Here is a 12400-nt window from a genome sequence, read left to right on the forward strand (position 1 = left end):
ATGGACCGCCACTGACCCTTACTACATCTTCATATTGAACAAAAAACACATTAAAGGCTTACAGATGGACTCAGCCAGAGTAGTCAACCTTAAATACTGCTTTCAAGCAAACTGATGAGGTGCGGTGTTATCTAATGACCAGCTAATGATCAGGGCTGCTATTAAGCTGAAAATGGTCACTGCGCCATACTCACCTAGCATACCCTTGCTAATTACCTATACATTGATGACCATATTGTTTTCCATTTGCAGCCACCGAGGAACAAAATCAATCTTTTTCTTTATAGATAGCAGACACCTGAGTAGAGAAAAACAAACCCAGTGTTGAAACTTCACACTCTGATTTTAATGGTGCTGCTCTTAACCAGTGTATTGATTTAGTGCATAAAGATACACGTTTACATTTACACTTAATCATTAGTGCCGGTATGGTGCAGACATCATAACAAAGCAAAGAAGAGGCTTTGATGGCATCCAATTTGTAACGTAATAATGCAAGCTGTCATAATTAACAGAAACAAAAGGCAAAGTAGCAATGCACTTGAAAGGCCTCCACTACCATCTAAAACCAGCACACCACTGATTAGATTATACTAATAAGTTATATTATCCTTCTCTTGGTCCAGACGGCACATGAACGAGTCAGTAGATTTGCGGTGTTTGCGAGTTACTATAGTCCAACAAAATAGTTTCAAACGCCTCCTGGTATTCGTTAATCCAAATCTGTCCTGCAAATCCACTTCTGTATTTCAGTTTGGGGTTGTTAAACAGTTTCCACATGGCTTTGATGGACTCCTAAGTACAGAATGAGTATGAGAACCCTGCTTCAAAATATGTTAAAAGTATCGTTTGAGCCAGTTAAATAACCGTTGCAACCGTTGGCTACTAGATGTGGGTGTGTCCAGCAACTTAGTAAGTTGAGAATCATCCGTCTCCTGTGAGATAATTACGTCGAGTGCAGGCAAGACGGAGGAGAAGCTAAAGTTTCTGTAAGTGATTTATCTGTTCTGTGTGATTTTGTCTGTACGTAGATATAATATGCAGATATAATTAAAAAATAATAATAATGTGTGGAAAAGAAATGGTTGGCCGTCTGTGTGAGTTTGATTCACACATTGATAGATGGTTCATCTTGTTAATGATGTGATGCAATGAGCACTGGTGCAGTTCATACGTAAAACACACTCCCTGCAGAATGTTTTTAGCGACAATAAATCGAATTCCTTGTCATATTAGAATGATATCTTAGTTTTCCCAGCAACATGTCTTATCTGTGATCAGATTTTCAGAAGCTATGGCCAGACGTGCAGTCCATCATTAATGGTAGGGCCCTATTTTAAGATCGCTAGTGCTAAGAGCTAAGTGCAGCGTTATGCTTCAATTCATAAGCGCAAAGGCAGTGGGCATGGCCTTGAAGTTTTAGTATTTTCATGCAAGCATGCGGTAAGACTAGGCGCAAGCTGGTTTGACGAAATTACGTGCTAATGGAGCTTGGTCAAGTGCAGTTTGATTCTGAGGTTCTTCTCAGATTATTAATTATTTTCATCTACTAACACACAAATCATGGCTAGTATTATAAGTGATTGTATTGGCATGCACTTAACTTCATCTGGTTAATTTTGAAAAATTTAATAAATTTATTGAAACATGAAAAAATCAGACCAAAAAATAATAAAAAATTCTCACCCACACCCACTTGCGCTTAGAATTAGCACTCAAGAACATTTTATAAAACGTTGCTCACATAAATAGAGCCCCGAGAGTGACAGCAGTAGGAACGGCCACTAGGGACATACAGTACAGAGGACTACAGACATTAACGACAATATTGCTGCATGTGTGAAAGGGGCTTAAGCTGCAGACAAGATGTGGAACAGACTATTCCGATAGTCAAAAGTATAGCTACATGAGACTGCACATCTATATACATGAAGGTGAAAACACTCATCTTGTGGTTTTAGAAGCAGATGGATTTTTGTAACAAGCAGGAGCGTATATTCCAGGGGGATGGGAGGAAGGATAACTCCCCAAAAATCCAAACAAGCAAGTACAACCTCCCCATTATTTATATCATGATCAATTGAAACATGTAAACGCTTCATGCTGCAACCCCCCAATGTTCAAGCCAAATCTACGCCCTTGGTAACATGAATGGCGCACACTGCAATTTGAACTGCTTGCTTGCTGCTCTTGAGGGTTTCTGTTGCTTCAAACCTTTGAATACCTTTACGAGACAATAGGTCACATCCTGTAGTGATTCATGGCCTAACCCAGACATGGGCGAGCTATAAATAATAACATATAGTCCCTTAGGCACTACTAAAAACAATCATCAGTTTAATTTCTCTATGCAATTGTTTTGTGATTTATAGGCTTGTCATGTAATAGTGTATATAAACACTGCAGTTCAGGATGACATAATTTTGGTGTCACACTACCCAGATAAATCTTGGTGGTGTAACATTGAATGTTAGTATAGATAAAGCTCATGAGTTCCTGACAAGATCAAAACTGAACCAGAAGGAACGTTTTTTCAAAAGCTTTCTAGTCAGATCAAGTTCTTTGTTGAGCCCTAGGGGAATGTTCACCCAGAAATGAATATTCAGTCATGATTTACTCACCCTCACATTGTTACAAACCCATTTGACTTTCTTTCTTTCTTTCTGAAAACTTGTTTGACAGCTGTGGTCACATTCACTGTATTTGGCAGCTTGGACATTCTGCTATAAATAACTCCTTTTGTGTTCAGTGGAAGAAAGTTAAATAGATTTTGAAAAACATGAGGGGGACTTTGATCAGCTGCATGGATGGCGTAAGAAGCAGGACATGATTTTGCGGGGTGTAAGGGATTTTTAAACATCCAAGTGTGAATTTGCATCACGGACGCGGCAGTGATCAGCAGGGGTGTGCCTTTATGAATAAATATAACTTTCATAATAATTATAAGACGTGTTTGACTATTTCCTCTTCAGATCAATCACCATAATTACATGAGATCGTAAAGGTAATTAGTTACAAATGTCTCTGATGTCCAAGAAAATTAGTGATTGCCAAGCCACTATCTGCAAGCAATAAGAACTACTTAGTGCTGAAATTGTAGCTTGTCAAGCTACAAGACGTTTAACAACATTAAAGCTTACGTATTGATAAAGTAGTTCGCAACACTATAAGCTACCAAAAATATAGCTGACTACATTGAAGCTATCGAGGGGAGAGAACATCTCAGGTTACTTAACTGTAACCCTTGTTCCCTGATAAAAGCGGAATGAGATGCTGCGCTGATTTAGTGCTTTGGGAACAAATTTAGGTGTGACCAGCTGTGAATATGTGTTCAACACATCAATGAAATTGACCAGAATTTATAGCCTCTGCTGGTGACATCATTGGATGCACCTGTAGCAGGGCTATATATAGATGCGTCACAGGTGCATCATCAGGTATTTTGTCTGAAGAGCAGTCCTGGGGCATCCCAGTGCGGCAATGAAGCGCAGCATCTCGTTCTGCTTTTATCAGGAAACAGGGGTTACAGATATGTAACCAGAGACGTTCCTTGTCAAAAAGCTACACTTTGATGCTGCGCTTATTTAGCGCTTTGGGAACGAGAATACCCACGCCGCCACACTGTTGATGTCCGGACCCCTTACGGTTGTGTAGTTGTGCTCACAAGTGTGCGAGAGGTCTCAGACATGAGCTTGTGATATTGACTCAAGGACATAAGAGCCCGGAGTGGCATGAACATCCAAATTATAAACTCTTATGAATAAAAGAAGACCAGCCTACCGCATCACAAACATGCTGCAGAGGGACACCTCTAGCCAAGGCTTTAGAGGAGGCGACTACTCTGGTAGAGTGAGCCCTGATACCTACTAGCGAAGCTTGACCGCGCGCCTCGTAAGCCAGGGCTATAGCGTCCCTAACCCAATGCGACATAGTCTGCTTGGTGGCAGCCGCCCCCCTGTTGCGGCCCCCGTGGCAAACAAATAGTTGCCCTGACTTATGCCACTGGCTAGTGCGGTGGACATAAGTCTGAAGGGCACATCTTTCCTGCTCCGGTGTTGTAAATGGCGGGGAGTAGAAGACTTCGAGAGTGACCGGATGTACAGTCGAGAAAGGAACCTTAGGCAGGCAGTCGGGATGAGGGTGCAAAATTGCTTTAGCCATTCCTGGGGCAAAATCTAAGCAGGCTGGCAAGACAGACAGAGCCTGTAGATCCCCAATTGTTTTTAGAGAATTAATAAGAAAAAACATCTTGAGAGTCAGAAGTTTATCAGATGCTGACTGTAGAGGTTCGAAGGGGGTCTCAACCAGAACCACAAGGACTACTGCCAAGTCCCATGAAGGGATCCTGGTCCTAGCAGGAGGTCTCAGTCGCATGGCACCCCATTTATTGGCATAAATTCTTCTAGTAGAGGGAGTCCTAGCACTTACAGTGGTCTCGATATCTTCAGGTGAAAACCCAGTGTCCCTCAGTTATTACCCTTCAGGGGTCAAACATAAGTGTCTCTCCATGCTGACTGAAGCAGACATAGACTGGCCAATGGCGCGAGCCATCTGCGTGGTCACGCGGAGAGACAGATCCTTGGCTCGACAAAGCTCAGAGAAAGTCTCTTCATCAACCGAGGTGCCTGCACTCAGGTCCTTCAACAGATCAGCAGATTTTTTTTTTGCCACCAGACAGAAATCTGTCTTCTAGTTTGGAGCGTTTGGGGGTCTCTTGTTCGTGTGGCTAGTCTAACTTTAGCCTGGCCACAGCCAGAGTAACCACCTCGAGTAATTTCTCAGCCGCTTTATTATTGTGCGTGGAATGTTCAGAGGTTCAGTGTCCCCATCGTGAACCGAAGAGGCGCCGAAGCGCGCTTCAGGCTTACGAGAAGGATCAGCTGGATCTGGGGATAGATCGAGCGATAGGGACACTCCTCTCGCTCCTCAGCCAGATCTATGCCAGAGCATGTTTTGACTGTAAACAGATCGCAATGCTCGCACCCGCCCCGCCCCAATGCAAGAGCAGCATGCTTTTCCCCCAAACACACAAAACAAAACTGGTGTGTGTCCGTTTCAGCAACAAAGCGTAAACATGGGCACACTCACCGCTTGCTTTGTTTATCAGTAATTCTTTTTCTTCTTTTTTTTTTAAAGAAAGCGAAAGAGAAAGGTTTCTGCGCACTGCCTAACAATTCTAACTCCTAACAGAGGAAAGTAGAAAGTTCTGACAGTCAAGAAGCACAACACACACAGAATGATCTGAAGACAAAAGATCTGACGATGCACCTGTGACGCATCTATTTATAGCCATGCTACAGGTGCATCCAATGGTGTCACCAGTAGAAGCTATAAATTCTGGTCAATTTCATTGATGTGTTGCACACATATTCACAGCTGGTCACACCTAAAGTTGTTCCCAAAGCACTAAATCACGCAGCATCAAAGTGTAGCTTTTTGACAGGGAACATTATGTATATTTGCACCATCTGACACAAAACAACTAGATTAAAATGTTTGTGGACAAACTTTAGGTTGGCTTGAAAAAGCCTGCTCTGATAGATAGATAGATAGATAGATAGATAGATAGATAGATAGATAGATAGATAGATAGATAGATAGATAGATAGATAGATAGATAGATAGATAGATAGATAGATAGATACTGACAAGCATATAGACAGATAGACAGATAGACAGATAGATAGATAGATAGATAGATAGATACTGACAAGCATATAGACAGATAGATAGAGAGAGAGAGAGAGAGAGAGAGAGAGAGAGAGAGAGACAGACAGACAGACAGACAGACACACACATATATAGATAGAGAGACAGACAGAGACAGACAAGCATGGTTTAGCATGTTGCTTGCATGTTTTTCATGCCAACCAAATAAGGATCTAAATTACGGTGACAATTTATACAGCATTTAAACAGATCAATTCACAATAAAACTACAAAGCACCATAATTTAGTTAATGAAAACTGAGCAGCATTTTACTTAAAATATGAGTTTGTAAAAAATATTGTGAAAAAACATCTGTGTGATATTATTGCTATAAAAGGAGATGTAAAATCAAATTTTGTTAGATTTTTCTGATAACAATGATAACTTATGACATTTTGCTTTCCCAGCACATGTAGCTGGTTTGTAAACAAAACAAAAAACAAAAACAACAAAACATAAATAATAAGAAAATATTTTCTTGAAGTGCAGCTACATTCCAACACTGAAAGTACAAATGAGGTCACAAATTCAGCAAAGTAATTGGCAAGTCTGGGTGAGTGAGCGTGAGATAGAGCGAGAGAGAGGGTGAACAGAGAGGAAACAGCATTCATTGGTTGACATGTATGTCTTCATTAACTCACACATGCGGCTGCGTTCAGGTTGGACTGTGCTGAGATAAAGACTAAATCAGGCAGAGGATGACAGCAAAAAACTCAAATAACCTCCAGAATTAAGCAGCATAATCAAAGACGGCCATTGATTAGCTGTCTAAGGCCAAAATGGAGGGCGCAGAAATAGAGTGGGAATGGGAGTGTGTGTGCTTTGTGAGAAATGTCTGAGCGGGGTGGTTTAGATCTCAGAGACAGTGAAGGTCCATTTAACACAAAAAAAAGCCTGTTTGCAATGTACACTTCATTGTAGACTCCACATGGACCTTAAACACATGAAGAGACAGAAGAGAATTTAGAGACTGCACATAGAGTCTGTCCTCTTTGGAGAGGTATACACACTGACCAGACTCTCTCTCTCTCTCTCTCTCTCTCTCTCTCTCTGTGTGTGTGTGTGTTTGTGTGTAAGTCTGTCTCTTGACAGAGTCTTTTTCATTTGCAGCCTTGGCAGAGCTCAGCGGTGCATCCAGGAGGACAGAAGAGGTCTTCAAACACGGAAGAGAAAGAAAAAGAGCCATTTCCTCTTCTCAATCACAGTTGCTTCAATGATTCCAGTTAACACAAACACGCATGAGCAATCTAAGCCCCTATTCAATACAAACACACTCTAAGGCTGCCCTCCCTCTGACCAGGGTTATTACAGGTTCAAGGTAGTTTTTATTTCAATACTATTTTCAAACTGACTTATAATATCTTCCTAGTTCAGCCAACTTAAGCCTAGTGCACACTACACGACTCAAGTTCGTCTCCTTTGACGTTTTGAGTTGGCAACCCATGACCAACGATTGTGTAGTGTGCGCACTCCTGTGACATGCCAGACAAGTTGCAGATGCTACGACAGATTTCAAACCAGCTTGATATCTAGACATCTTGTCTCGAAAAACAGACAGTGAGCAACAGCCAATGAAAAATATAAAGAGCACAAGAGGAGAGCAAGGTATTGGGAAGCAAAAATATTTGAAAATAAAATAAAACAAACACCATATCTCCCTACCCACAGTCTATATTATTTTCAGCAGTTTTTTTCTTTGGAAATAGGTGAAAAAATTTGGTGAAGCCGTTCTTTCATATTAGATGACATGTTATCACGAATAAACTGCGCAAGTTTGTGAATTCATTTCATTATTGTAATTGAGGACCCTTGCAATCCATTTAAAAACACCTTCAGACATTGGGCTAATAGTGCTACAGCAGAGGAGCACCACCTAACAAAACAAGAGTGTAAACTTTGCCGGTTAAGTACGGATTTAAAGGGAAATAACCATGCAAATGGACAATTTAAAAAAAGTCATTGCATAATGTGGCAGTGCAGAGGGCGGTGCCGGGTCGTGATTCCTCACACCCGGCCCCTAATCAGGCTAATCAAGCCTCAGAGAGGGATTAAGGCCAACTGGAAGATGCAGATCGACAGAGAGAGAGATTTATGGATAGCTGTCTGACACCTTTGTGTGTTTGGCTTTTTGGTTCAGTTTTATATTAAAATATAACTTGTATTCTCAAGCCGGTTCTCACCTCCTCCTTTCCCTTTAATCCCTTTACACTTGTGCCGAAATCCGGGAAGGAGGAGGGATGCGCCGTAGTAGAGTCCTCAAAACAACCATCCACTCCAACAGAGCAGCCACGGCCATCCGACGGAGGAGCCTGGCCGCCTGGAAGCAGAGGAATGGCCGCCGACCGCGAGGGGAGGAGGGGCACCCAACCAACCGCCTGGAGCGGTTACCACTGCCAGGGCTAGGGGAGACCCCTACCACCCACCAAAAATGCTGCGGGGCGTTCCATCCGCCAGGGGTCGGAAGTCTGCCTCCGATTCATCTGGGGAGGCGCGGCTGTCGTCCATTAGAATGAGGAGGAGTGGCCGAGGACCAAGCTACAGTGTGTCGGAGAACCGGTGAATAAGTGTTTTTTCTCTCTCGCTCTCTCCTCTCTCTCTTCCACTGCCGCTCCTTGTTGGCCTTTCCCTCTCTTTTTAAAATGTTTTGTTAATTTGGCATGATCGCCGTTATGGCGTGTAGGTGCCACACTTTTTTTTGTTTCCCTTCCCTTGTCCCATCCCTCATCCAGGTAGACGGGGATGACCTGCTGGCAGACGGTGCGGAAAGCACGCCCCTCCCCTGTGAAGGGGGGGGGGTGGGGGGTGGTACGTCATCCTGGGGGCTTCCTGGCCTGAGAGAACGAGGGAGGAATGTGGCAGGGCGGAGGGCTGGGCTGGGTTGTGATTCTGCACTCCCGGCCCCTAATCAGGCTAATTAAGCCTCAGAGAGGTATAAAGGCCGACTGGAAGCTGCAGTGCAAGTAGAATAAAAGTACTTTTATATGGTTACTGATATGACTGGAGTCTTCATTTTATGTAATTGGTGACGATTTAATGTTTCAAAATTACTGTACATTTTTTGTGGAGTTAAATTTGAATCAGGACATTTTTGTGTAAGCAAGTGCAACAACTAAGTGAACACAAAATGAAAATTAAATAAAATGTTTGGCCTTTCAAAAAAATCCAGTGACCAGTATAGCCACCCTTCTTTTTAATATCTGCCATGAGCCTTCCATCCATGGAATCTGTTAGTTTCTTGATCTGTTCACGGTCAACTTTTGTATTGTCTGTCCTCACTGTAAATCTCACATTTGAGATGGGCCCACATGTTCTCAATAGGATTTAATTCAAGCGAGGAAGTGGGCCAAGTCATTATTTGGGCATCTGGTGTACTTGGATGCATGTGAGGGAGCATTGTCCTGCATAAAGATCATGGCCTTCTTGAATGCTGAGGACTTCTTCCTGTACCACTGCTTGAAGAAAGTACTTTCCAGAAACAGATGGACATCATTTCAGTCCATCTTCAACTCGAAATGGTCCAACAACCTCATCCTTAATGATAGCAGCCCATACCAGTACCCCTCCTCCACCTTGCTGGCACTTGACTCGAATTGGTGCTCTGTGTCCAGTGATCAAGCCACTTCTGGACACTCCAGGTAGGTTGCAGTTCTGGAATATGGTTGCACTGGGGATAATGGTTTCCCGGTAGCTTCACGTTTAATTCTTCTCAAATCTTTAGCAGTTAATTTGCGCCTTTTCTTCTCCATGCACACCTTGATATAAGGTGTTAGTCACTTTTGAAATAATTATAAGATCAGGATACTCACTTGCCTAATAATTGGGCACACAGTGTATATATATATATATAATTATTATTATAATTTTTTACTTAATTTTTGTATACAATAATACCATGTCATAGACAAAGTGCTTCCAATATCACACTGAAACCCTTTCTATGCACTGCACGGATGTACAGTATTACCTAAGATTGATCTATCACCAGTTAGAATGATTTGAAAATTGTGGAGGGACTCATTAAGAAATGGGTCTTTCAAAAATGATTATTACCTACAAAAATTGGTGGGTAAATATAGGAAGCAAATACACAACTATAGGAATTGGGAGGGATATGCAACCCCAGTTAGAATGACTGCAACGCCCAGAGTGGCCACACAAAACAAGAGTCTCCCAAAACTTGTCTGCGAAATGCCTGGATCAAGTCAACTTGGAAACACTTCCCCCTCATTTGGTGAAATTATGCAGAGAGCATGTCATATCCGTTTGGGTGAAGGAAGTCAGACAACACACACACAGATGGAGAGAGAAAGGGACAGAATCTCATTAGGTCTGGATTGTGTGAGTGTGTGTGAGTTGTGACGACCTGACAGGATCAGATTAGTGATGCACACACACTCTCTCTCCTCCTGTCACCCCCATCTGCTGTAGCACTGGAAAAAAAGCTATGAACTGCTTAAATGGAGTCAAGCTCAGCTGCCACTGCCATTTGCACTTCAAATACAAATATGAGCACACAAACAAACACCTGTACACAAATGCACACAAACACATGCCCTTTACATACTCATTATGTAAATAAAAGAAATGTGCATACACTGACAAAATGATCACTGGAACAATGCAATATAGATCCCTTTAATATCTCAAAAGTTTCACTTGGAAAGCAATGAAAAAATAAATAAATGAAGAGAAAATGGAGACTTTTGCTGAAGTCTCCTGCTTTTGTTTCCCTTGAAAAAAGACACCAGTAATCTCACATGTGTTTGTGCTCAGATCTGCCAAAATACTAATTTCTGCAAAACAAAAGTCAAATCTCTCTCCTTATGATCTCCAAGATTTCTCAAGAAAATCAGGCCTATGCTATCCACATTATTGTTTATAGCTCTTTAAAATTACCGCATGTCAAATTAGTCCATTTGTTTCTATTTTTATTTAATCTGATACATTTTAAGACAAACATCTGAGATAAAGTTGATTCTTCAATGAAACATACAGTAACTAATATCTCCAGTAAGTCTTCTGAGCTTTGATAGAGCAACCTGAGCAATAACATTTCCCAATTATGCACACTCCGAAATTTCATCTGCCACAAAATTGTATCTAACGGTGACTGGCACCTAGAGACAATTAAAGAAATGATTGAAAGCCTTGATTTTCACAGTACTCAGTTTACGAGATATCCATCAACTGTCTGAAACAACTACACCTCCAGGCAGACAGACGGAGAGAAAAACTCACCGTGGCCAACTCGCAGGGGGGCAGGGGAGCGGTAGATTGCGACAGGTGGTGGGTGATGCATGGCTCCTACCGGGTGATGGTGGTGCTGGGTCTCAGAATGAGAGATTGTGGAGGAAGAAAGGATAAGGGTGTTATCGGGGTTTGAGCCCCATGCGGTGCCAAACACACACCCAACGGCCAGGGGCAGCATGCGGGCCAGCCACAGGGAGTATCGGGTCTCAAAGTAGGGGCGCATGTTGGTCGCCCCCTCCTCACCGAAGAAGTGGACGGCTTTCAAAAACAGACGGGTAAACTTGGACTTGATGTCCGTTAAGATTCCATGGCAAGGATCGCAAGCACCCTCTTTGACAAAAATCCAAAGCAAAATCCTGGGGAGATCTGAAGTATTCTTCCTTCCGTTTTGTGAAGAAACACCGGTCCTGAGAGACTTCACAAATATAGTTATTCCTCAGTTCTGGCAGATGTTATTTATCAGTGGCAGAATCAGTGCACTCTGTGTCCCTGGCTGACCTAACTCACCTCTGTAGGAGGGAGAACAAGACAGGGAGTCAACGAGTGGCAACCAGCAACCTGCGCCACTGCTTTGGAGCATCTGTCAAGCGAACACACACTCCAATTGGTGCTGACCCTCTTCTACTGAACTGAAGAAAAAAGGAGATCTCTGTCTCGCTCCACTGTTGAGTCCGCTCACACAGCTAATGAACCAAAAGTCCTGACAGAGATCCGAGCACCAAGCCCCTTCCAGTCGCTTAGCGAGAAAGAGAGACAGAGACAGAATAGAGACTCTGGATGGAGAGAGAAGCTGGCAGAAGAGGAGAGAGAGAATAGGAGCGAGGAGGGATGGATGGGGGAGGCTTGACTCAGGTGAAAGTAAGCGGAGACGATGGGATGGATGTGGAAGAGGAGGTGGGAGTTGCTCAGATGTGGGCCAGCCCCTATGCAAATCGCTTCACAGCACCAAGCAAATCAGGAGGGCTGGCTGCCTCTGCAGAGGAGTGAGCTGCCTTTTAGTCACGAGAAGGAGAGAACGAGAGATCGTGTAAACGACAGCGAGCAAGAAGAATGTGAGAGTTAGGGAAAGAGAGAGATGCCTTTCAGGCAGCGATAGAATCAGATTTCTCACAGCGAGTTGGTGATAAGAATGTCATCTGAGCTGAGAGATCTGCTGCATGTTTCAGATGGGGCTGAAAACCCACAATGACACAGAGAGATTCATAATAAATATAATGTTTCAGGTCCCTATTTGGTGTCTTTAACTACTATGTACTAACATTATACATACAATGTACCTATTGTGTAACTCCATTCTCACAAGATTTACATTTGCTGCTATTGAGGTTGAGGTACAGGAAGATTTAGGAGGGTCAGATTAACATTATAACTACATATAAATAAATGCAGGTACTTTAAATGTAAGTATAATGCAACAACAGGTATGTACATAAGTACACT

The 12400-nt window shown here is 42.6% G+C and overlaps 1 protein-coding gene across 2 annotated transcripts in view; it reads right to left on the bottom strand.

Moving 5' to 3' along the window:
- Nucleotides 1-12400, bottom strand: part of LOC127622054 (neurexin-3b-like) — a 349280-nt gene that overhangs the window by 157976 nt on the left and 178904 nt on the right. Inside the window, exon 1 of one of the 2 annotated variants that reach the window (XM_052095965.1) lies at nt 10949-11778. The exons of the other annotated variant lie outside the window; for it this stretch is intronic. Within the exon in view, the coding sequence (XP_051951925.1) occupies nt 10949-11183 (235 nt within the window). The 5' untranslated portion in view covers nt 11184-11778. Of the gene's footprint in view, nt 1-10948; nt 11779-12400 lie in introns of those variants that run through there. 2 annotated transcript variants of the gene reach the window in all.

Source organism: Xyrauchen texanus, chromosome 28, assembly GCF_025860055.1.
Source record: "Xyrauchen texanus isolate HMW12.3.18 chromosome 28, RBS_HiC_50CHRs, whole genome shotgun sequence".
Classification (NCBI taxonomy): domain Eukaryota; kingdom Metazoa; phylum Chordata; class Actinopteri; order Cypriniformes; family Catostomidae; genus Xyrauchen; species Xyrauchen texanus.